Source organism: Thunnus maccoyii, chromosome 16, assembly GCF_910596095.1.
Source record: "Thunnus maccoyii chromosome 16, fThuMac1.1, whole genome shotgun sequence".
Lineage (NCBI taxonomy): Eukaryota > Metazoa > Chordata > Actinopteri > Scombriformes > Scombridae > Thunnus > Thunnus maccoyii.
This window is the reverse complement of record NC_056548.1, coordinates 9989406-10016191: the sequence shown is the minus strand read 5'-3', so window position 1 is coordinate 10016191 and position 26786 is coordinate 9989406. Positions and strand designations below refer to the sequence as shown.

At 40.3% G+C, this 26786-nt stretch overlaps 1 protein-coding gene across 3 annotated transcripts; it reads left to right on the top strand.

Moving 5' to 3' along the window:
• Window positions 1-598: 598 nt before the first annotated feature.
• slc7a14a (solute carrier family 7 member 14a) lies at window positions 599-25268 on the top strand. Of its 3 annotated transcripts, none has more exons than XM_042388464.1 (10): window positions 599-657; window positions 13822-14403; window positions 14801-15037; window positions 17187-17404; window positions 17506-17652; window positions 19646-19854; window positions 19953-20100; window positions 20767-21262; window positions 21370-21606; window positions 22245-25268. In XM_042388464.1, exons 2-10 carry the CDS (start codon window positions 14097-14099, stop codon window positions 22541-22543), a joined length of 2298 nt encoding a protein of 765 aa, XP_042244398.1. In that variant the 5' UTR covers window positions 599-657; window positions 13822-14096; the 3' UTR covers window positions 22544-25268. The 3 variants fall into 3 exon arrangements, with proteins under 3 accessions (XP_042244398.1, XP_042244397.1, XP_042244399.1); XM_042388463.1 differs by lacking the exon at window positions 599-657 and adding an exon at window positions 859-1110; XM_042388465.1 differs by lacking the exon at window positions 599-657 and adding an exon at window positions 6362-6400.
• Window positions 25269-26786: the final 1518 nt, after the last annotated feature.

Below are 26786 nucleotides of genomic sequence, written 5' to 3'. Positions count from 1 at the left end.
TTATTCAGACCAATAAATAAAATATTCTTGTATTTGCTCAAATCAATTCTTGATGAAAGCTGTGGCGTGTTCTTGGACTGCATTACATAAAAACAAAATATATATCCCCAAACGACTCATGATTCATGGACTACAAAAGTCCAAGCAGGAAAATATAGGGCCGAAAAAAAAACGTGTATAAAATAATTATAGCCTATCTAATAAGATTTAGAATAAATAAAAAAAATTAAGTAGCCTAAGCTATATAGACCTATATCCAAAAAGATGTATACACAGTTACACAGCAGACAGACATAACTGTGATATTGCAGGCATGTTGAGGTGATAATTCCTGTGTCAGGGTTGGAGCAGTGTAAATCACGGCGTAGGTTAGAGCAAGAACGTCCGGTCAGTTTGGTCTTTCCTGGTCTGTCGAGGGTGATCAGGAAACAAACCGGATGAAAAATACATCGTGTCGGCGGTCACATGTCGTGCAGCGGGTTCCTGAATGATTTAAAGCTTTTTACATCACCAGCCTCTGCCTCCCTCCCTCCCTGCCTCCCTCCCTCCCGCGCTGTCTCCCGCTGATGCACCGAGCAGCCCGGAGATGCTGCTGCTGATGCTGGTGATCGACTGCAGCATCAGACATGGGCATCCTTTAATCCGGCCGCGCACACAGTGAGTGCTTTTTCTCCACTTTTCTCTTTCTCTAATCCTCGTTATCTCTCAACTAGATCACCCCCTCTACCCATCTCCCTCAGTTACTCCTCACTCACTCCTCCTCCTCCCCCTTTTGTTGTCTTCCTTTGTGCAGTTCTTTTTTTTTTTCATGAGCGATGGCGCATAACGCGTCGGAAATCGTGCGTCCTCTTAAAGATGGTGTTTGGTGACTCCGCGGAGTGAATGGAAATGTCGGGAAATTGTCCCTTCCTGTATGTACACTTCACCTTAACGGTGTGAGTCTGTGCGTGAGAAAGAGGGAAAGAGAGAGAGAGTTTAGGGCGGGTGTCGATTCTCCCACCGGACTGGGGCTGCAGCAGGAGGGTCGAGAGGAGAGTACAGGAAGAGACAGAGGGGCGGCTGGGACCCGACTGAAGCAGGGTGGGACGTTTAATGAAGTGTTTTTTGCAGGTGAGAGCATACGTGGTTATTGCTTGGACTGTGTTTAGGTGTGTCTAAGGGAGAAACTAATATGCCATGATGAGAATTATTGTCTTTATGCTCAGGACAGGAGAGAGAAAAGAGAGCTTATTCCATGCTAGCGTGAAGGTATAGAGTTTATTTGCAATTGTCAAACCTTATGCTACTCCAAATGAGCATATAGGCTACAATAAGCTTTTTGTTGTACAGGCTGAATCTGATCTGATGTGGTGATTTTTATCACAGCCTGCCCGCCTCTTTGCTATGGCACACATTCTGCTCTGTGAAGAGAAAAAAGTGATTTATAATCTATCTATCTATCTATGTATCTATTTATCTATCTATCTATCTATCTATCTATCTCATGCATGCACAAAAACAGCAAGGCAACATGCTGTGCTGCTGGATGCATGTGTATGTGTCTATGTGAGGACAAGAGCACTCAGACACTGAAAGCCTCAAGCTGTGGAACTGGGCTAATCCCTAATGACATGGTCAGATCTCTCTCTCTCTCTCCCTCTATCTGCCATAAGGTCTTTTTCCCCTCCTTAATTCTTTTTTTTTTTTTTTTTTCTCATCCCTCATACTTGGTTGTGATGACGTGCTGTCCGTGGTGCTGAAAACAGTCATCAGCAGATCACTCGCTAATACATTGGAGCTTGATGGCCCTGTCAGCGCTCAACAGGTGCCTATTACTTACCACGAGAGACAGCTGCGCAGAAATAAAGAAAGTCGATTTCAGTTTTAATTCGCTCACTTGTAGATGGAGGTTGTGTTTACGTGATACAGCTGTGGGTGGCTGTCGGAAAAATGGCATATTCACCACACAGCATGTGATCAGTGTGATGAAATTGTCAATACAAGATTATTGATAGCATAAAATGAATACAAGTGACACTTTTTTTAAAGCATAGTAGGCAATTCAGCTCCTTTTCTTGGCTGATCATATTGAAACACAACCAACCAGGAAAAACGTAGGGAAGTTTTCTGCATGACCCTTTAGAAACACTGTTATAGTATGGAGAAGACTTTCTAAGTTTTGAAAATACACAAGGGAAGCATTCACACAAGATTACATTTTAGCCTCCTCCAAATAAAAATACCAAATAGCTTATAAGCGAGATATAATAAACAGAATATAGAGTTGAGTCAGAATCAGTTGTAGCTAAAACAACAGATGCCAATATGTGAAGAGAAAGAAGAGGAACGTGATAATGAAGAGGAGGGTGAAAATAACAACAGTGAGAAGTAGAATCAGAGGATTACATAACTGGCAAATTTAGTAACTGCAGTTTGTCTGTCTGCATATCCCTCACACACACACACACACACACACATACACACACAAACACACACATACACACACACAAACACACACGTACACGCAGCCCTTCCAGGTCTCACATCAGAGGACGGAGTCACATGTAGGGCCACACCACTGGAGCAGCTTGAGGTGCACAGACTTGCTTGAGGGCACTTCACTAGTGACAGTGTGTACGACTTTCATGGCTGCCTCTTCACCAGAGCGTCAAAGTTACTTTTTTTTTTTCTTACATCAGCTGAATATTTTCACTGCGAGGAGGTGATATTTTCAGTGATAGGCCTTTTTTTCACTGACATTTCGACTTGTCATTGCAGGAAACGCACAGGTGTGGCTAATAACATTAATGATGACTCCCCAATATCAAGTGTCCCTGAAACTGGAGCAGCTAAATCAAATTCAACCATTATTAATGTTAATATTTACATCTGTGCTTTTCCTACTGTGACATGTCAAAGTGTCTTCCAAGTGTTCTGATAAAACTCCCGAATTAAAAGAAAATATATATAATTTTAAATATTATGGGTTTTTAAACAGTTCCTAACACATGTACCATCTAAAAAGCTTCCTTTGAAGTTTAATAAACAGGTGAAAGTAACAGAGCTTGCAAAGAAATAACACCTCACAAATTATGATGTACTGTGGCAGCCATTATTAGGTTCTGTTTCATCATGTGATGTGAATAGTCGTGATAAACTCATACAGACCAATGTTGATTGTTCATATATGATGTAGTCTCAAATTTCAGTCAGTACATTACACCCCACCCCCTGCTGTGTAGCTGCAGGGCATATGAAACACTACTGGCTTCTCATTCATCTTTATTAGGAATAATGGATGCCGAGTGTGTATGCGTAATAGATACAAGACAGATGCCCGAGAGAATGGGTATTTCTCTGAGAGATGATGATCTTTATGTGCGTGTATGGAAGATTTCTTTACGGTCAATAAATGTTTTACATACAGTATAGTGATGTCATTAGTATAGTCTTACTGTAAAATATAGGTGTGACTCATGCAGCAGAAACACACACACACACACACACACACACACACACACACACACACACACACACACACACACACACACAAAAGAAACCCTCTATATTAATGGCTGACTGGCCCCCACCACCCTTTCTCCATCAGATGTTGCTCAGCACTGACGTCAGTGAACCTGCCTGCGCATAAAGGCTAATATAATCAGAACCTCACACACAGACACACGTTGCATCCTTTTCTTTGTCTCTGTTTGCCCCCCCCACACACTCACACACACACACACACACACACTTCAGGTTTAATACAGGCTGTAAAGAGAGAGAAAAGAGAGGAAGAGAAAGAGACTGGAGGGCCAGTGTGTGGGAGGTGGGTAGCCTTGATCATTATCATTACAATGTAATCTGATCTCTGTTATAAATTTGTGGCTTCGGTAGCTTCCCTTCAGGTATATTTGTAGTTTTGCGTACATGGTCTGTACTGCCTTTCACATTATTCTCTTTTAACTTAAGCACTCTCTAAAGGAGATGCAGCAATTTTCATGTCATCATATTGATAGTAAGAGACTGACAAAGCTGAAAGCTGTCACATTTTAAGCTGATATGCCACAGAGAAACGATGTCTCTAAAGAGCAGGAGATTTTTATGAATGGCAGGATAATACCAATTAGTTTGTTCTATTGCCTTCTATGAAAAGTCTGCACTCACTGATGTATTAACTACTGTTAGAACCAACCACTGTCTGCTCTACTGAAGGTTTGCTGTAGTTTTTGAAAGTCACAGGCTCGCATTGTTTTAAAAAAAAATCATTTAAATAGCAGACAGAGACAGACTTCTGTTGCATTGACGAGCACAGCCAAGCATTTTTCAAATGCACAAAAGTAGCTCCAATCTGTAAGACTGATTGTGAAGAAATCATTGCATGTCTCTAAGGCTTTGTCACATAATAGTCCTCCATCTCTTCATTTCAGTGATGCCCTCAGTTTAGAGTGGCCCTCAAAATGACAGCTACAAGAGGTAGTGGAAAACTAACCCAGTATTAGCCTCTTCATCTCCTCCAGAAAAATGTAGCAGTGCACAATCATGGAAACAATAAGGTCCCATTGAATAGAATAATTATAAAGTAATATTACCACAAACCTACCAGACATGTACTTTTTACCATAACGTATTGCCTCAGTCAAGGCAGCAGTAAACACTGCATCTGCCAGCTGAAATGTGTGGCAACAAACCTCTAGAAAAACAGATATTTGTAACACATAAATGGTCATTAATACAACAAAAAAGATCAAACTATATTGTCATCATCCTTTTTTATCCTTTTTGATATTGTGGAATTGATTTTGAAAGTCGATCTTTAGCTTAAAGCTCATAGAACCTGCTGTTACTTTCACTGAAACAAAATGCTTTTGTCTAGAATTGCTCTGTGCTCCACTCCGGTGTTTTAAAAACCACCTATTTAAGAATTTTATTGGTTTCTTCAAAATTGTGACCATAAGCTTTAGAGAGACAGCTAGCAAAATAATGGCTTTCAATCCTGCAACTTTCGGACTCCCAGGACAGTAGTTGGTATGAGATTCACAAAACACGGCTGCCAGGATGACATTTTTATATCACTAATATAATAATAGTAAGACCTGTTACCACACACAAGATGCACATTTTGATCCCTATCATTACAAATATGCTATATATATAATGTTTTCTAGACTTTCTCAAGTAAGTGAATGAAACATGATCTAAACTCAAATAAAACTGTCTTAATACTGTCTTTATAACAAGATATGGCTTCATTTGCATATGCCAGTCAAAATGTTATTGAATCTCACAGTGCTATAATATATCTGCTTCCATAAACTGCGTTTACCACACATGAATTCAAGAGGAGACTTTCGGAAATGATTCACCAAATCCTATCACACTCCAGGAGAAAAGGAAAAGACCACAGTAAGCTTTTGGTTTTGTGACTTGTTGGACCAATAAACTTGTTGTTGGACACCAGAGTTCAGGGAGATTACCCATTTGGTTGCCATGGTGAAGCACTCCAAGGCCGAAATCCGAGAGGAGATGGAGAAAAAGCAAAACGGAAGCAAAGTCTGTCAGAGAGTGAAGGGGAGAAAACACACTTGAGAATGAAGAAAGGTTAAAAGGGTGGAGAAGTAATCGATGAAATATAAAGGATCATCAATTTACAGCTTGCTGTCAGAACATGCATCCATTTGTTGGCAAGCAATATAAACTAACAGACAACTAGACTGGGAATAAAGAGAAAGCTGTGAGGTTAGAGGGTGTGGTGGCAAAGAGATAGATACTGTAGTCCATGTGGGTCTGATGGTCTCTGACAAATGCATTTTCTTTGATCTGTCTATCATAAAAGATCATTGAAATATATGTTTTAGTGCAATGACACTATACAGAAAGCTTTCTCAGACGCTACAGGAGGACAATGCTGCCCACAGAAGGATTAGCAAATCGATCAATAGAGACAATACTGTGGGGAGAAAATGTTTTTTGGCAACCATTGGCAATATTTCCCTTTGCCATTATCTCTGAGTGTTACCAATATTTCATGGTGTTTAGTGTTCTTTGTCGAAGAATTAGTCAGCAGCATATGCCTGAAGTCTTGTGCTACCAGAATGAGTCCCAGGGCCACATTTAAGCCTTAAATGTCTTCAATTGAGGTTTACTGTCAGATATCAAGTTGGTCTACAACTGGTGTAAGTCTCCAAGTGTGTGCAATGACCCTGTTGTCTTTTAGCGCTTGAGGCTACACAGACAGAGATTTCATCGATATGGCTGGTTAGCTGGGGAGCCAGAGGGAGTGACACTGTTGTTTTTATTTATCTTGCAGTCTGGAGCCAGATCCAGTGCTCTTTAAGCTTGAGGCTCCCACTGTGCTGCATTAGAGCTAAGATAGATGGGGATGCGGCAGGCCAAATTGTGAATGAACCTGGCTGGCTGACAGGTCAGTCATGCAGAGCAATTTGTTTGTACCCTGGAAGCAGTGCCAACAGTTTCCACCTTGGAAACTTCTGACAGATTGGGATGACACAACTCAAATAGGCAGCATTACTTATTCTGTTTACTCATTTCTTATCCCTTTAATACAAATACTAGAGTACTGATCGACATGTTTAACCTTTACAGTCAAAACCATCAGATCCATCAGCCAAAATATGAGTCAGTGAGTAAATGAGCAAACCAGTCAGTCAGCCAACTAAGTGAAGTAGAGGGAGAATGCTGTCATTGTGGGTCTTTAGAGTTGTCTAGTACTGGTTTCAACAGTGTCTGAACCTGAGACATGACACTAAATAGATAAGAATAACAATAAACTGGATAATATACATTCAGTAAACCCAGGTCATCAACCTGTAATTTATCTGTAATTTATAGTTATACAAAGTAAGAATTTCCTCATTTCTTAGTTTAATGATATCACAGCCATTGCTTTACAGCTTCCTTCGTTTACTCTTTCCGGATGGCTGCATCTTTGTCATCATCATTCAACAAGGTGGAGTGAAATTTCTTGTATGCCTCCACCTATTTGAAGTTAACAGTGGATTAGGGTTCAAAGATAAAGCAGAGAATTAAATTAGCACATACAGTATATGCTAGGTCATGCACATAGATAGTTTGACATTAGTAAATCAAACAAAGAATCTATCTTCAACTTATTGAACCAGTTGGGCAGCTTGTTCAGTGATACTGAAGGGAACATCACAGTTCTTGTTTAAACTGAACAGTTTAGATGGACAGGGGTAGTTGAAGTGTGACTGATGAGCCAGGCAGCAAAATCAACCTGGCAGGCGGCAATTTCTCTTTTGTGTCAAATGAGAAATCAGATTCATTAGGCTTGTCAGAGAGGGATACTGTGGCCAGTCAGCCAAGGCATCGAGTCAGCCAGACAGTCTACAAAGTCAGCCAAGCAGAGGAAAATGAAAGTAGGACTCCACGTCTCCACTTTACAACCCACCAATTACTGCTGATATCTGTAAGACTCCTCAACTGTATCAGGTCTTTTAATGGGTGCTGTCTGTATCTAATTTGACTTTGGAAAAAAGAGACATTTGAATATTTGTAGTCATAAATTTGATGAGCCATCTTGTTTATTAAAAGTTACACATAGTCATTGTGCTGTCAGGTGTGGACTTAAAAGAACACAATATTAAAAATCTGCTTTGTTTTACATAAGACTACATTTAAATAAGGCCTAAAAAATGGAAGTAGCTGTGATTAATTGAGCAGGGATATACTATTAAGTCATACTGATTGAAAGGAATGCATAATTGTGTTGAAGATATTAGAGAGTAGACTGCGCTCTAAGCACCGCTCTGTAACTATCCATAGAGGCTGGCCTCATAAATCTTAACACTGAGAGGCACTGGAGTAGAGCCGTGCATACATACATGAATTATGCATATTCCTTTTTCTTCTTTGACACAAGCACACTCTTGCTCTTGTATTTCTATCTATGTATCTATGTATCTATCTATCTATCTATGTATCTATCTATCTATCTATCTATCTATCTATCTATCTATCTATCTATCTATCTATATATATATATATATATATACTTGGAAAAAATAATGGACATTTCATGGAAATCCATACACTGTTGCTGAGATATTTCACTTCAAAACCACAAATGTGAACCTCGCAGTGGTCAGTAGGATTCACCCTCTGGGAACCATGAATGCCTGTACAAAATTTTGTGCCAATCCATCCAATAGTTGTTGAGATATTTCAGTCTGGACCAACAGACAGACTACTAGATGCACAGAAAGATTGGGGCAGAATGAGTGAGAGAGAGACAGTGAGATTGATTGAAAGAGGGGAAAACAAAATACACAAAGTGAGAGAGTTTTCCCTGACTCAGGTATTCTGCTTAACGATGAGTTAGCTTCTTCCTGTTCTGTCTGTGGGCCATCAGAATGGGGCCAGGGCCGCTTGCCAGGTTTGGTTTTTGTAGGGGTCAGGGCCATGCAAGGCCGGCTCGTTGCCAGGTTGGTTTTGAGTGAATCAGAAGGGCTCTTAGCTTTATTAAACCAATGCAGCTCTTACTGTAAAGGCAATGAAAACTCAATCAGGTTATTCATCCGGTAATTTAGACGCAGGCAGGGGCGGACACGGAGACAGGCTTAGTCATGGATGATTAGACACGAGGATGGATGTTCTGACAGCTCGCTTATTTGGAGAGGAAACACACTGATGCTAAGATGCTAAAAGGTGGTGGTGATGATTATGATGACAAGGATTCAACTATTGATCTTTAAAAAGCAGCACTCTGGCAGAGCAGATAATGGGTATTTGTTTAGTCCTATATCAAAGAAAGCTCTTGCTTGAAATTCTATTAAACTGCTTGTCTGTGTGAAACAACGCTGCTGTAAACAAATCTTTCTCTTTGCCGCATGGATTATTTTTATGTCCATGCTGTTTTGTTCACATAAACGCTTATATTTCCAATGGCTCTTTCCTTTGTAAAGAAATGGCAAAAGCAATATGAGTAATTCTGTGGCTAGATGTTTAAATAAATATAAAATTTATTGGATACACCCACACTCCATTAAATAATTCAGTAGCTAACGTCGCCACAGGCACTTTAGTGTGTGCTCAGTATAAAGGCGCAGGAAAGCAGCACTGTTTCTGTCTCTGTCTTGTTCTCAGAGTCATTGGAGTGCATCATGCAGATGCCGTTAGAGAAGTGCCACCTGTCACTACATACATAGTGTATAATAAATGAATTATTGCCTGTGAAAGAAGCTTGATTGTCTGGTTTTATTTGGAGCGATCTGTCAATCACCTGATTGTACTGATCATTGTGCATCAATTTCGTGCAGTGGAAGTACATTTTTGTCAGCTGCAGCAGGAGCAAATATTTAGTTAAAATAGTTAGACAGTTTGGGAAATATGCCAATTTTCTTTTTGCTGAGTGTTAGATAAGATCTGTGTGTGCGTGTGTGGAGCCAGGAGGTGATTATTGTAGCTTAGCATAAAGACTGGAAGAAGACAGAAACAGCTTGCCTGGCTCTCTCACCTGTAATGTCTAACACTTCTTATCAAATAAAAACACAGCCTTGAAATGTACAACAGAATTGTAAGATCAGCCAGTTATGATTTTAGGGGATTTTGCCACTAGAAAAAGGCCACTTTGCATCATTTTTCTAGATGACACACACTTTTGAGTGACAAGACTATAGAATAGCTTTTCTTTTGCCAACATTGTTTCAATGAGCTGTCATTTTTATTAATACCTATTGGATACCTAGCGCTTCCTGTTTTAGCCAGTGCTACATATTAGCCCAGAATGAGTAGCATAGTCTGCATATCCTGTCAAACAAACTGCAGTGACAAAACCCTAAAAAATTGTTTTGCTGTAACTATTTTTTTTGGCAAACAGCTAAATCACAGCCAGTAACTGAACATTCCTTTTTGCACCAATGCGCCCATGGCCTAACTTTCCCATTAACTTTCATAGAAAAGTCTGCTAACAGCCTTTGGAGAAATCTTGCTAACAACAACAACAACAACAAATAGGAGATTGAGACTTGGCCATCAATGGGCCTTGACTTTGGAATAACCTCACAGTGTTTTATCCTCTTTTAAGCCACACATGCAATTACACTAGCTTGAATGATAAAATGATTGAATACTTAGTTTTCTGTTGAGATAATGGTTAATTATAGATCTTGTAGATTGTTTTAAATGTTTCAAATGTTCTATATAAATATTGTTATTATTATAGGGAAGATGATACCTGTAATATCATTACTAGTATTTTTCTTTCTTTTAACTTTTACTTGTAAATGACGCTTTGTCAACTGTGTCACATAAGCCTCTGTTTCTACAAAGGTTAAATGCTCTGCTTAGACTAATCTTTATCCTAGGTAGGACTTTTATTAAACTGAAGTCAGTTTTCCAGCACAGAGCAGATGGAACACCTGCTGCCACAGTGCTTTGTGCAGCTCTGTTTTGTTGATCTACGTCTGTTCAAATAGCATGCACTCAACTCTAGGCAGGTGGTGGCCACTGTCAATGAAACTAGCCAGAGAATATTAAAATGTAACAGATGTTTTTGAAAAACTAGTTGCCTAGATGATATGATTTGTGATATAGAATGATGAAAGGCTGCGTGTGAGAGAGTGTGTGTATGTACGTACGTGTGTGTGTGTGTGTGGGTGTGTAATCACAGCTCACATCTCAAACAGAACCTCTTGGTCCCAAAATGCCACTTGGTAAAGTTTTGTTGAGTGTGACTGGATTCGTGCATAGGTATCAGTGTCTCTAATTAAAGTTGTTAAGCTGTCTGCTAATTACACACACACACACACACTCACACACACACACAAACACACACACACACACACAAACACATTGTGAGAAAGCTGCACATAACCTTCTCTGCCATGACAAGCAGGAAGATCAAAGCTTGGTGCTCTAATGAAAAACAGATTAGCTATTTTTCAGTCTGCTCATCCTCCTCATCCATTTCTCCTAATCTGTTCATCTTCTCCTGTCCTCACACACACACACACACACACACACACACACACACACACACACACACACACACACACACACACACACACAAAGTGTTGATCAGTAATGCTGACTGTGTGTTTGTGTATTTCTGTCCTTGTGTTTTCAATTGTGCATGCTTGTGTGTATCCTTGTTTGTCACTAATGTGTTTTAACAATAGTGTGAAAAATTATTTATAGATATTCTATTTCTGGTTTAAGGTTGATATTATGGTTACTTATAGGCATGGTCCGAAGAGATGCATCATATTGGCATGCAGGATTTTTTGAATATCTCCTCATTGTACTGTAATCTAACAATCAAAGTAATAGTCAAACATGAAAGAACCTGTTATCATGATCATGAATGTCAAAATAAGATTCAAATCAAAAATCTGTTATTGATTGGTTAGTTGGTGTTGTAGGTCTTGAGTCATGTACTGGAGTCACGCCATGGAAACCCATCATAATCCACAATGTTGTATGGGGGCAGGTCACTGAAACAGGCATTGGATCGGGGTATTTTCTTTGTGCGATCGGAGGTGGCTGGAAGCTTTGTGCAGGATGAGTGGTGCAGTGTGTGTCAATTGCTTGTGCTGGATTTCACTGGACATCGCTAACGTTTACTCTCTGGGTGATGTCTCTGCGTATGATGTGAGCACTCACGTATGTAGTATTCCCAACGTACTTCATCTTGTAAAGCTTGCATATTTTGCAGGTCATGTCAAGTTCATTCTCCCTTGATCGGGAGATGGTGAATGCCTGAATGTTGCCTTCATTGAAGTCAAACTTTAGATGACTCTTGTGTGTATGGATGGTATTGTTCTGTCTTTCCCTTTCTGTCAGCATAGGAAGAAGAAACCCTAAAATTATGTATATACAGTATATACAGTAAAAATGATGGTAAGAATTAATTCAAAATTGTCTAAATTAATTAAAATTGTATTCTTAAATGAATATTTTTTTTCTCCCAGCACTACCTTTGAGTTTAATGAAGCTTAATATTCATACTGTGTGTGACTTTAGCCAATTTTATCAGCTGTGTTACATCCCTGCAGGTGAGTACACAACACATACTTGCACTTGCCATTAACTTGTACCACTGTTCACATATCACATATCACATCTGTCACAGCTATTCTCCTACAACTATATTTGGTAATTTGATCTTATTACAGCATAATCAGGACACCTGTGAGTCAGCCTTGTGTCAGAGTAAGGGCCCGTCCCTCACCCGACAGTTAACATCACACACAAATAAAATCACCTTTTGAGCATTTTCTAACACTGCACACGCTCGTACACCCACTAAGTGCAGTAACAATAGCAGCCCCGGCCTTCTCTGGTTAAACAGCTGGGTAATTGCAGTTATCATTTGAGTGGCTCATATTATAGAGGAAATGTGGGTGCGCTGTGTATGAATGTGTGTTTTTTCAGTAGAATGGTTAGTGTTAATTCAATGCTGTTCAGGGAGAGAGAAGGACTGTGCTTCAATTGATGACTATAATAGCTCTATTTTCAATAGCAACTTACTGTTCCTCATATGACGTCAGCAACACCACTGAAAGGCTGTAGAAAAGTATAATAAATCATCTGCAATATGGCAGAATACATAATTGTTTTAATTATTCTGCACAAAAAGATTGTAATTATTTTGGCTGACTGCTTAGATTTTTAAGATTTAGACAGCAGTTTTTTCTGTTCACCAATATGCTCAGCACGCATTTTTTTTAAAACACAGAGCTTGTACAATATGTTGATTTACTATAATTTCATGTTGATTGCATATTTCCTAAAGATGAGGAAACATTTCAGTGGCTTTTTGCATTGCTGCTGCAGTATAATTCTACACAGTTGTGGAACAAGAATACAACAATGTAAAAACACTCCAGTAAAAGTACAATACAACAATTGCAACAAATGTTCTCAAAGTATCAAAAAGTATTAATTTATGCAGAAAAATGCCCCCACCTGTTCAATTTTACACCAATTAATTATAAATTTGTTTTAGTAGTGGACAAATTACCAGATAATTATTTTTTTTAATTTCTGACTTTTTTCATGCAGATTGGTTGCAATTTTATTTTTGCACTGGACAAATTACTGGGTAATTATTGTGTAATTATTCTGGCCTGTAATTTAATTTTTAACCAATCTTAATATTTCCTTCTAAAATATAATGGAGTAAAGGTATAAAGCAGCATAAAATAATATGTATTCAAGTAAACTACATCTCAAATATGTACTCACAGTACTGTAAGTAGAGTGCCACGGTACAACTGATTTTACATGTATGCATCTGTAATTTGAGCAGGATATGTATTGTGACAATTAATCACATTATCAAGCTAACAAACAGTTTTGTAGATTTGTCTCATGAACTTTGTCGCAGAGCCAGTCAAAGGTTATTTTTGGGTCATTTCTCCTCATCTTGGAAAATGTTAAATACATGCAGGAAGTGGCAGTGCACACATCAGCACAATGAAATCATGAGAGCCCTGTTCGAATCTCTGTGTGTTCAAAGAAATTTTGCACAAACAGTCTGGTAGAGGTTTAATTATATAAGCATGTACATATGATTACACGTATTGCTCTCTCTCCAACTACAAACAAAAGAAAATGATTGAGCGTCCATTGCCTTCACTAATGAGCTTGGCTACTATAGCAACAGGGCTCCTTGGAGAGGACTGCTAATTAGCTGCTTCCTCATTCAGGTATGCTTCATTTGTGGACGAACATGTAATACATTCACCACTGGGCTCCTGTGTCTTGGCGTTTGTACTGAAAAATAAGCATTATGTCAAAAGAATAACAGAAGGCAATGTGCAGAGGAATGCTGCAAAAATAAATCATCCTATTGTTTTTCAGGTAACTTTCTCTCTCACCATGTGGGGAAAAACTCAGATGGAATTCCACTGAACCAGGACAAGAAAGAGAGGTAGCGGAAAACGGAGGGACAGGCGACAAGACAAAATCAAATCTTCTTTTGAATCTTCCATCATTTGGATAAGGAATAACCTTCCTCCAGAGTGCTCTACACCATTGTTTGCACAAGAAAACAGTGAAAGTGTAGTAGGAACTTGCCACTCTTCCTTGTGAGTTTTCTTCCTTTTGACTCTAACCCTTGACCTTAAGCTGTCAGTATGAGTGGTCTAGTAGGGAAGCTGGACCCTCGCAGGATACAGTGGCGCTCAACATGGAACACCTTTGCGTCCCGTGTCCTGAGGACCAAACCTGTGGAGTCCATGTTGGATTCGGCCATGACGGGCACCGGCGCACATGGCACCAGACTGGCCCGTGTGCTGTCTACGGTAGACCTGGTGTCGCTGGGTGTGGGCAGCTGTGTCGGGACAGGGATGTACGTGGTCTCTGGGCTGGTTGCTAAGGAGATGGCTGGTCCGGGGGTCATTGTGTCCTTCATTATCGCCGCTGTGGCCTCCATACTGTCAGGTGAGAAAGGAGCAAAGGCACATACACGCACTCATGCAGATACTATTTTTCTCCTCTTAAACACCCTCTTACTATCTCTCATTCTTTCACACACACACACACACACAAGGCTAAGTATAGCATACAATAGGCCATGGTATAATGCTTACTGTCATTCTTATCACTATTAAACTGATATGATTTATTATATGAAGAGCCTTTTAATACCATGCAATTATTACAAGGGCAAAGACATTATTGGGGCAAAGCTATAATATAGAAAGCACTCAGGGGATATGTAAGTACTACCTTAATGCTCCTATCAATACCTTCAACTCAGCCTTTTACTTGGATATTAATGCAGTGAAATCACAGATATGTGTGTTGCATGTGTGTGTCCATATTGGTTGTCCCGCAGGAGTGTGTTATGCAGAGTTTGGCGTGCGTGTGCCTAAGACCACAGGTTCGGCCTACACATACAGCTACGTGACTGTGGGCGAGTGCGTGGCATTCTTCATCGGCTGGAATTTGATTCTGGAGTATCTGATTGGCACGGCGGCGGGGGCGTCGGCTCTCAGCAGCATGGCCGACTCGCTGGCTAATCACAGCATCAGCAACTTTATGATTACACATATCGGAACACTCAACGGTTTGGGTGAGTGAGAGAAGGATGTGGGTGTGCTTGTGAGAGCAACAGTAGCTTAATTTAGTAATCTGTAGTAATCTGAAGAAAATGAGGATATAACTGCTACTTAGTTTGAAAGACTGTTATTAGTATTGCATGCAGGATTTAGATTAAAATTAAAATTAGAGTTAAATAAAATTTGAGATTTGCATGTATTGCTGGATGTCCCTGATACAGTGGGGGTGGTTTGGGGAACCCATGTTGTCAAATAGAAACTTAAAGTTACTGGGTTTTTTTGCTTTTCCTTCTTTTCATCTATCAGTAACACAATCTGTGTCTCAGCCTATTGTCAAGGATTGCTTTAAAACTGAACAGAAAATCAACAACCTTTCACTTAAGTGATCTTATTTCCCTCCCCATCCTCAGCCCAGTTCAACATCAAATTCAGGAAGTCTTTGCTGTAGTGACTTGAACCTGAGTTCTCCTAGGTTGAATGAGAGCTATGCTAATCAACCGACCCAAATAAGCACATTTAATAAACTGTTTCCTTGGCATCATGCATTATTATTGTAGTATGGTTATCTTGCATTGTCATCAGTGACATTCTCAACATATAACAGGGGCATAATATCATCTGTATCACAGAACATGTTCTGTCTGACATTCGCAAAATGGGCTATTATATTTGAATGACAGCACATCTGTCCAAAAAAACAAAACAAAACAAATTGAAAAGTAACACCATCTGGGAAATGGTCCAACCTACACCAGATTTTTTCCAAAAAGCATCTAAATGATGTTTCACTGCTTATCTTGGAAATCATGTCATTATAGAAAGAACTGATTTATGCAACACAGCTTTCCAGGTCACAAACACCAGCATGAGGGAAATGCCTGCTAATCGCGTGTAATACTATAGCTGACGTGTGTGCCAGCTGTGTCTATCTGGGTGACAACGCCCTATCAGGCCCTTCCTGTTGGCCACTGACAAAGCAGTGGTAGTGGTCACATGACAGGCAGCATGGCCAGCTGTCCCACACCATAATAGAAAGTAAATGTTTCCTTTTCCTGCTGAAAAAAAAAAAAAACGTTTCTCCACACTCCCTGGATAGAGTGGAATTTAGCTCAAAATATATCTCATTATGTATTTATTTTCTGTTTATGAGTGTGTGCCAACCTGTGTGTGTTTATAAACACTGGGTGTGTGCATTTCTGAGTTCGGTTAAATTGTAATAATTAATCTGTAAGCTGTTTACTGTGCTGAGGGACCAACAATAATTTGTTTTGTTGGTGTACCAAATATAAATGTGTTTCCAACAATTTTATTGCCAAGAGAGTTAAATTCTTTGAAAGCCCTTTTGGATTTTTCAAGAAAATATTGCTAAAGCTATTGCCATAAAAGATTCAAGAGCCCTAATCATCCATGAATCCTTAACAGATTGTTCGCTTTATGGTCTCTTCTAGCTCTTTAGCATACACTCTGCTGAGTGATAGCACAAGCATTGGTGAAGTATTTTTTTCTTACTTCAAATGCCCATAGTAGTGCTGAATAACCTAATCAGTTAATGAATTACTTGATTACTACAATTGTCAGTGAACAACTTCCTTTTGCATTGCAACTACAAAGATTTGATGGCTTTAGCTTCTGAAATGTGAAGATTTGCTGCTTTTCTCTATTATAGCACCTAGATACTTTGGGCTTTGGAAGAATGTGAAGGGTGTTTTACATAATTTTATAGACTAATCAATTAATCAATTACCCAAAACCCAAAAGTTAGTTTAGTACAAATGTAAAGATAATGAAAATAATCATTAGATATAGCCTTGATCAAAAATTCAATCAAACTTTATTTGTACAGCACCTTTCGTACAGGTTAGTGCAATTCAAAGTGCTTTACAGATGACTGACAAGCTGATAAGACAGAACAAATGTAAACAATAAAAAGTATTTGAGACTAATGCACACAAAAAAGATAAAAATGTATAAAAACTGTCAAATAGATTAAAATCAAATAAGAACTAGATAAAAAAGACAAAGGAAAATGACAAACAAAATAGATATAGCCTGAGCCCATATTTCTGCTGATGTATGCAAAGTTTTTTCACCCACCACCACTAAGGTGTTTGGAAGACTTTCGTCAATGGTCATCTTACCTCCATGTGTGTGTTAACCCTTTAGGTAAAGGGGAGCAGTCGTACCCAGACCTGCTGGCGCTGCTGATAGCACTGCTGGTGACAGTGATTGTGGCTTTGGGAGTGAAGAACTCTGTGGGCTTCAACAACGTGTTGAACGTCATCAACCTCATAGTGTGGGTGTTCATGATGATCGCCGGGCTGTTCTTCGTCAACGGAGAGAACTGGGACGAGGGGAGGTTCCTGCCCTATGGCTGGTCTGGGGTATGCACACACATGCACATGCAAACATACACACAAAGTTACAAACCCTTGTGGTTGTTTCTTTTATTTTCATCGTTTCTCTTGTTTTTGTTCTGTTCCAGGTGATGCAGGGTGCAGCTACCTGTTTCTACGCCTTTATTGGATTTGACATCATTGCTACAACAGGAGAAGAGGCCAAAAGTCCCAATACGTCCATCCCCTACGCCATCACTGCCTCACTCATCACCTGTCTCACTGCTTACGTCTCTGTGAGTTACCCTGGAGACCATAACACACACAAGACACATACGCACGTACACATATGTACAAACCTAGCTTAATTTGCTTCCACCAAATTCAATTATATATTTTTTATTAGCATTTTGAGAGGTTGCAAGTGGTTTGAGGACATTTAAGAATGCAAAACACATAATCTTATATTTCAAAGTATCACTGCTGCAGTGACTGAACACATTTTTTAAAGCTAATTTGAAGTTTTTGGCATGCACAGTGCAGCACTGAGGTGAGATAACGGCTACACTCACCGACTCCAATGAATTAATATGATCACATTGGCTCTGCGAGTTTTTGAACATTTTGAACAGGTTAATTTGTAATGCAATTTAATCACTAAGTAGAGGACAGTGATTTCCAACTGGCCACCATTTTAGACTTATTCTTAATTTCAATTTTAAGATGACAAAAAACTGCATTTGTTTTACTATTTATCGCTCTTCATCTTCACGCCCTCATATTGAGGCTTATCTTTCAGTTATTATCAACTTACTTGTGAATACACACTGAAATGTTACCCCAAAGTGTGAAAAGTGTCTGACAGAGAGATGGAAAGATCAAACATCAAGATGTCTCCCCCTGCACTCCAACTGTGTGGGTGTATATCTCATCTCTGATCTTTACGTATTCTGCTTGCACAGCCTACCAGACTTCTTACTTTGACACGTTCGTGCTGGATGGCTGTTGCTATGGGTACTGTGTAACAGCGGCCTATCAGGAATGAGAATTTTTAGGCATCGCCTGGGGCAAAGATTGCATCAACTTCAAAATTCAACTATGTCTTTTCGAATATCTTTCTCTGTGTCTCTCTGTCTTTTTTTTCACCCTCTCTCCATCTGACTCCACCTTTGATCTATCTCGCTCTGTCGGGATCATCTAGTTGCTGAAGTTCAAGATCTAGAATTACTTTAATTATGGTGACATTGGTTTTATATTGCGCTCAGTGAGAGACTGTCACTGTAGCTTTGTTCAAAATTGCCCCCCAATAGTATAGTTTCTCTCTCTGACTGTTTGGATTTCTTCATACCAGTACTCTTGAGTGGGCATCATAGCAGATTCACTAAATGTGGCGGTGTGAGGGTGAATCATTTAATAAAGGTTTTTAGGAAATTCAATCACACTGGGGAGTCACATGAATGTGCAAACTGAGAACAAGCTAACAGTGAGACAAAGTGGGCGTTGTTGTGAGATGCCCTCTCAAACAAAGATGTTTAACCAGGATTAGTTGTAGGATTCCCTCTAGATTACAGTAGTCCCCTTTTGTCCGGTTCACACGCAGTCAACCAGCCAGTGCCTGGATTGAACGAAGGGTTAAAGGGCACCAGGCGACTGTGGGAAAACTGATTTCTCTGTCTTTCTGTCCATGAGTGTTAGTCTTTTTATCATTCCCCTCTATTTCTGTAATCTGTTCATGCAAATCCGTCTCTTTTGCAGCACAGTATCTGTGACAGATGGCCCTGCATGATTTCACACATCAGTCGCAGATGATCAAAAACACACACGCACACACACACACACACACAGTGAGAGAGAAACATGACTAATGAACATTTTGGATGTGATGCAATGTGCAGTGTGCTGTATTTTAATTGAATATGTATAGAATATTAATATGCTTGTATCTTTTAGATTATTATGAGTTTTTATTTGTAGAAAAATTAGACAATTCCTGTGAATATCGGTAGGTATTTGTTTGCATTGGTGCCAGTGTCTTTTTAGATTCTACCACCGGGGAGCGCCAAAATCAGGACTTAAATTCTAAACATTGTGGCTTTAAATAAAGCAACAAAAAAATGTAACAGTTCTACTTTGAAAATGTAACTATTTCAGAGAACATGTTTGTATGCTATTCGTATCATGTCTATTTTATGCCAGGTTAACATTTTTCTCTTAAAAAATTACTATCTTAACACAAAACTCTTTGTTTTCAACCAACTCAAACACTGTGTTTAACCCTCTTCCATTCAGGTTTCTGTGATCCTGACCCTGATGGTACCATACAATGAGATTGATGCAGACGCCCCACTGATGGAGATGTTTGCCGTGCATGGTTGTATGTTTGCAAAGTATATCGTGGCGGTTGGCTCCATAGCTGGACTCACTGTCTCTCTCCTGGGGTCCCTGTTCCCCATGCCCAGGGTCATCTATGCCATGGCTGGGGACGGCCTACTGTTTAAGTCAGTCCACATTATTATTAATTGTTGTTCATTTTTCGTATCAATCTGGATGACATGTGTTACTGTGTCTTAATCTACAAATCTTTGTGCATGTGTAGGTTCCTGGCCAATGTGTCCTCCTACACAGAGACCCCTGCTGTTGCCTGTGTGGTGTCAGGCTTTTTAGCTGCCCTGTTGTCGCTCCTGGTCAGCCTCAGAGATCTCATAGAGATGATGTCCATAGGAACTCTGCTCGCCTATACCCTGGTGAGTGGTGGATAATGATGGTCGACACAAACGTATAGACCGGAATTCACTGATTATTTTTTGCAAATGGTTACACATTCAGATTTGATGGGAAAGGCTCTGTTAGAAGGTACTTTTAAAATTCTATGCAGCGACAGGGATTCTGCCAGGAAAACAAATCCCTACAGTACATGAATTATACAGAAATATGAGATAGCTGTAAACATAGATAAACAGTATGTCTTACTGTACAAAAGTCAACAATACCAGAATCTATGAACAGGAAGTTGTGGGGATGGAGGAAGCTGCAGCAGTAAGTGATGTTGGCATGAGGGTATTAGCTAAGTAATAGTCTGTCAGGGTGCATTACTGTAATATAATTGGATAATACTTGGCAGCTGATAGCCCAGCAGCTTATATATATCAATGACCCACTGATACTGATGAATGAACAAAAGGTCATAACTAATGCAGTGCTTCATATGCATAGTGACCTTATTAGAAAAAAAATAAGAAACTGTGTAAAAATCTGCTCCTGAGCAAAAATTTCAGTGATTACTAAATGAAAAGCACGTTTAAGAGCTATATGTAATACAACTACACTTTTCTTATATTCTATGACATAAGCCTTTCTGCTCTGAAGTAAATAAACTAATTCTTAACTAATTCTTCCGCTTTCTGTTGCAGGTGAGTCTGTGTGTACTCCTGTTACGTTACCAACCTGAGGGCGACATCCACGGCTTTGTAAACTTCCTCTCTGAGGAGCAGAACAACAAGAGGAAAGAAGGTGTTCTGGCTGAATGTGAGAAAGACGCCTGCTCGCCAACTAGTGAAGCCGATGAGTATGGAGGTCCGCCCACAAACACCTGTGGAGCCAAAAACCTGCCGTCGCTGGGTGACAACGAGATGCTGATTGGCAAACCGGATAAAAATGCCTACACTGCCAGTCACCCAAACTATGGCACAGTTGACATGACCACTGGCATTGAAGCAGAAGAGTCAGAGAGTGGGATGTCACGCCGGTTGAAGAAGCTTATTGGGCCACGCTACTACACCTTGAGGATTCGATTGGGTCTCCCGGGAAAGATGGACAGGCCGACTCCAGCCACAGGGAAAACTGTCACTGTGTGTGTGCTGCTCCTTTTCATCTCCATCTTTGCTTTCTGCTCTTTTATCATTTTTGGTGAGAACACATTAACAAATTCAGAAACAAAGAGTTTAAAGCATAGTGTAACTATAAATTTATTAATTAATTCTTTCTTTCTTTTTTCTCAATGCCTCTCCTTCCAGGAGCCAGCAGTATTGGGGAGGGTCGCTGGTGGGCTTTGCTGCTATTAATCTTTTTCATCATCTTCATTGCCTTGCTCGTCGTCATCATCCTGCAGCAGCCAGAGAACCCTAAGAGGCTGCCCTACATGGCGCCCTGTGTGCCCTTTGTACCTGCTTCAGCCATGCTGGTCAACATCTACCTCATGCTTAAACTGTCTGCCATCACCTGGATACGATTTTCAGTCTGGTGCCTCGTAGGTAAGCGACCTTCTTACTGAATGAGGGTTTGGTTTTGCATTTAGGGTTTCTGTTTTTTATTGTTTTATTTTTAAGACAGGATTCATATCTATCATCCTATCATCCATCATATTTTAGTCTCAACCAATGTCTTAATTGAGTTGACCTTAAATAATGAGGGGATACATTTCGTGACTCTAGAAATGACTCACTTCCTGCTGGCTCAGTGAGACAGTAAAAGCTACTGTGTTACTCACTTTGTTTTGTTTTGGGGTTTTTTTTTTATGGAAGAACAAGGGAATCTCATTTCAATTTATTTCCTGCCTCAGTTATATCTATCTGTGCATCTGTATTTGTCTGTGTGCGTGCTTTTATGCAAAGTACTGTGCGTGTATTTCATCTTGCCATTAAAATCTTTGTTGTTTTTGCTGCTTATGTTAATACAGAATTAATGCCGACTAGTGTCCAGCATAGCTTTTTCTGTTGGTACATAGACACTGGTAGACATCTGTGTGTTTATTTTTACTGTATGAGTAGGATTGCTGTGTTCTTCTGACTCAGTCAGAGTGGGATGAATTGTTTTTAAGATAATAGAAAGTTTATACTCTTTCTCTGTGCTTTTGACTTTGTTTATGATATGTGTCTGTGTGTTCCCGCAGGTGTGCTGATTTACTTCGGCTATGGCATGTGGAATAGTACGCTGGAGATCACAGCCAGGGAGAACGAGGTGCACGCCTCCACCTACCAGCGCTATGATCAAGGCGTAGACGAAGGCTTCTGTGGCTTCGATGACGATTTCTACCCGCCTACCAGTGACCCCTGGGGTGCGCCGGAGGGGGGATCAGGACTCACCCCGCCCCCAGAAGCAAAACCAGAAAGTGACGGGACGCCATCGAAAGGGGGAGGCAGGACCGTTGCTGATCACGGCCTCGCAGAGGAGGATCCGATGGATTTCTGAAGGGACTGACTCTGTGTTACCCTGAATGTACTGCCTTGTCTGCTGCCTGGGGGAAGGGAGGGGAACAGTAGTATGAGTGCATGAATGATTGTGTGTGTGTGTGTGTGCATGCCTGCATGTGTGTGGGTAGCTGTTTGTGTGTCTAACCCTTGGGCTAGATTGTTTCTTGGCAGTGGAACGGCTTTTCTTTCACCTTTCTCTGCCCTGCCTGGCTCCCCCACTCACACAGTGGACGTCAAGGTCATGAGTGTCTTGTCATAGTCACTTGTTATTCACTTACTGGAGTCCACATCCCACACGGAGAGAGGTCAGATAGGAGAGTGCAGACGTAGCAAGAGATAAAATATAATGCAGTTCACGGACTTGTGAACCATGCAACACTGTGTAGCAATCGTTTAGCTGTTTATACCTTAGAATTTACGGGATACAGAAGAGGAGAAGGTTATGAGTGAGGGAGGGATGAATCAGCGCCTCTCTTCCTGTTTCAACACAGACAGACAGGAAAGTAAAATGACAGCATGCCAAACCCAAGTTATTTCCTATGTCCAGGTCTGACTTTCTCTGTTCATTTTATTCCTAACAGACAGGATCACAGCTACACATGCTCGTAAGAAACACAAAAAACTTTCTTAAAACTCAACAAACGCTTTCCGTCTTTTTTAACATACTTGCCCTAACCCCAAACATCTAGCCCAAGGGAAACAAGAGTGGAATGGGAAAAGGGTGTTGATGTTTTCTGTCACAAATAGTACTTGGACTTTGCTTGCAATAGTGCCTTCATCTACTGTATGTGTGTTTGGATTACGTCTGTTTTCTACTTTAATTTTGCCTGTGTACACGTGAGGATGTATGTGCAATCAAACTCCACCTTTTACATTGATTCTCATGTCTGTGTGTGTAGATATAAATTGTGTTCTTCTGGTTGTTTTATTGCATATGTGTAGGTATTTGTTTTGTTTTCTGTTCCTCCCACTCTTTGCCCCAGCATGAAGCTCAAAAACATCCACCCGCAACAAAGCAGCTCACGGTGCAATATAACACAAGCTCGTCAGCTCATCAGTGTACCTAAAAGGAGGAGAGGGTAGAGGTTGTAACGGAGAAAGAGAGAGAGAGAGAGAGGTTGAATCCAAATTGACAACCTGCATGGTTTATCGTGATGAATGTCATATTTTCTGTTCAGTCTTTTCTGTGTGCTTGTCTCTTTATTGATGCAGTTCTTGCTGTTAACCAAGGTTGGGAGGGAATTCATTTTTCAGTTCACTCAATTCAAAATATATAGATTTTCTTCCCAGTTACTTTATTCTTTAAGAAGAATACAGAGTTATTCAGAGGGAATGTTGTTTGAAAACAAAGTGAACTGAAATCTACTTCCCTCTCTTCCATTTCTCTCCTTTTCCCCCTCCCTTCACTTGCTTTTTTCTCTTCTTCCACTTTCTGCATTTTTTCATCCTCTACTTCCATCACTTGTTTGCTCTTCCAGCCCAACTCTTCCTTTATCTATTTGCCACCTCACTTTCCTCTTGGTATCCATGGGGCCATGTCATCAGGGAGTTACCACTTTAAGTCACAAGTGATAGAGCCAGGATGGGTTTTCAGTCTGGATTTGAAACAGCAATCTGTTCATGGCCTGCACATCCATTAGCTCCTGTTTCACCTTAGGGTGTCTGCTATCACTCTTTTGATTTGTCACCGGAGCATTTACTCCTCTCCCTGTGGTTCTGTTCCATCTCAGGCCCAAACTAGTCTGAGTGAACCTCCCTAGTGGCCCTTACCTCTTCAGTTTCTAATGCATGTAGCAAGTGTTGAAGTCCCACTCTTTACATGCTACTTACAGCGTTACTGCACGCCTGAATAAGGTATTGTGATAACCAATCAAATCAAATCATGGTCCTGTATAGCTCAATGTGTAGGACATGTAAGCTAATGCTGCCAAGGTTAAGGGTTTGATTGCATACTAAGAATGTATGAACTCATGGCACTATAAGGGATTCTGGCATACACCAAATAGCATACTATTGTGTTATTATGTTGAGGGTGGGGGCACTTCTGCAATAGCTGCTGCCGTATGCCCTGATTGTCCTCCTTGTACCTTTTCCTTGTGCCCCCTGTTGCTGCATCAGTCCCTTCCAGGGAAGCCTTATTTGTCTAATGCACTAAATCTAAGGATGCCACGCTAAAACCCCCACCCTACCTCTGCTCCCGTCACACCTGGTCACACTCACAAAAAGAGTTTCCCTCATGTAGGAATAGGCCCTTTGGTGTCATCCAGTAAAATTATTGTGATACAAACCCACCCCCCCCCCAAAAAAAATGCCCGGTATCTCTAGGAATGATGCTGATATTGGACAATTCTGCTGCATGCCAGTGAGGGAAGGAAATTAAGGGTGTTGAGGTTGGAGTGGCAGACTTTCATGCAGAGACTGGAGTGCTCATCACATACCAACCAGGGCTGTAGCTAAAGATTAGGACAGATTTCTGGGAATTTGGTAGTTTATTAGACGGGGGTAGTTTAAGCTTACCCATGATGGGTCTTTTACAAGCGGATTCCAGTATTTTTATACTCATTATATCTAAATTTGACTATCTTTAGACCAAAATGCATAACAAAGGATTCAGTATTTCCTGACCAAAATTGTATCTTTGGTTGTGTGGAGATATATGTAGAGAGAGAGAGAAAGAAAAATAAGAAAAAAAGTGTAAAGAAAAAATCTGGATTTTGTTTTGGTGTCTGGTGAAAGGAATTTAAGGGGGGGGGGGGTGTTGTAGAAATAGATATTTTAAAAAATAATGGTTGATGGTATTCTGAGGTTGTGCAGATTAGTCTAATATCAATCTTCTGTCTGAAAGAGTTAGAAAAAACAGAGCACATCCTAAACCATTTGCACACTGTATCTCATACACATCTAACATATAATTCACTGTTGTACAATTCAGCCAAAACACATCACGCACCTAAATCACCTCCTGACTCAGCCAAACGAATCCAACCGCTTTGCGTTCATAGATCAACCAAAACACGAAGGCAAATTCAGGCGTTGCCATGCCTCAGACACTGGACTGTACAGTCAACTTACTATATTATCTGCTCTGAGTGTATGCATAAGAGTGCGTGAGTGCATGTACAGTATGTGTGTGTGTGATGTGTGTTTGTGGTCTACGCCTGCGCCTCAATGTGAACGTCTGGTGCATGTGTAGCATGCTCTCATGCACGAGGCCCAGACTGTAAATGTTGTACTTGCATGTGGTGACTGATCGCAACGAGACATAATAGAACACTAAACCAAACCAAACGCAGGCTTAGTTCTTATACCTGGGAACCTCTGAGCTCTGAGTGGATTTAACAGGTGTATTACAAGAAAACTCAGTTTCAACAACACAATTGTTCAGGAACCTTACCAGTGAATTGAACTAAGCGGTATTGTAGTCATTGCACACCGCTAGCATTTCTATTCAGATTCAAAGCTAAACCTTTCTTATATATTTCATTCAGCAATCTCCTCACCCAGGTATGGGAACCAGGACTCCGTTTGAAAAGGGAGTTGAACATGTAGCAACACAGGGTTATAGGAGGGGAGGTGACTCCTCTCGGTTCCTCCCTCAACCACTTATAGTATACCTACTTTCTGTATATCCCTCTTCTCAATCACAACCTCTGCAAGCCAAAGTCCACAATGTTTGTTTACTTTTCACGTACAGGAGACAGTAGTTTCTTCAAAGTGAACACTTAAGATACAACAGAGCTAACGTTTTTTTCTTGGGGGGTCTGCTAATAAGCTACCTGGTTTATCACAAAGAGACTGATTTTGTTTTTGTTTTTCACAGTAACTTTAGTGAACAGTGCAATGATCATTTTTAAAATCCGAGTATTTGATTGAAAGAATCGAAAGTATTGTTAGCCTAGACTCCAACGACTACAGCAGAAGCGTTAATCCAGCATGGACACAACGCAGTCAAAAAGTACAACACTGAAGGGAGTAGTGAACGAAAACAAAAGTATTTTTCTACAGCTGTTTCCCATCCACAGGCCCTCCTCGGGAAGGTGTGCACAAAAGAGCCGGGTGGAGTTATCGGCCTTCACTTTCTGTGTTTTTGTTTAATCACAAGGAGGCCTGGGAGAAACTGCTAAAAATATATTTTTAACAACCGTAGACACTCTAGAATGATAAAGTTCATTTATAAACCTTAATCCTTTCCTTTGAAGGATTTTGAAATGGTTGCTCTAGACGTCAATAGGACAGTAGAA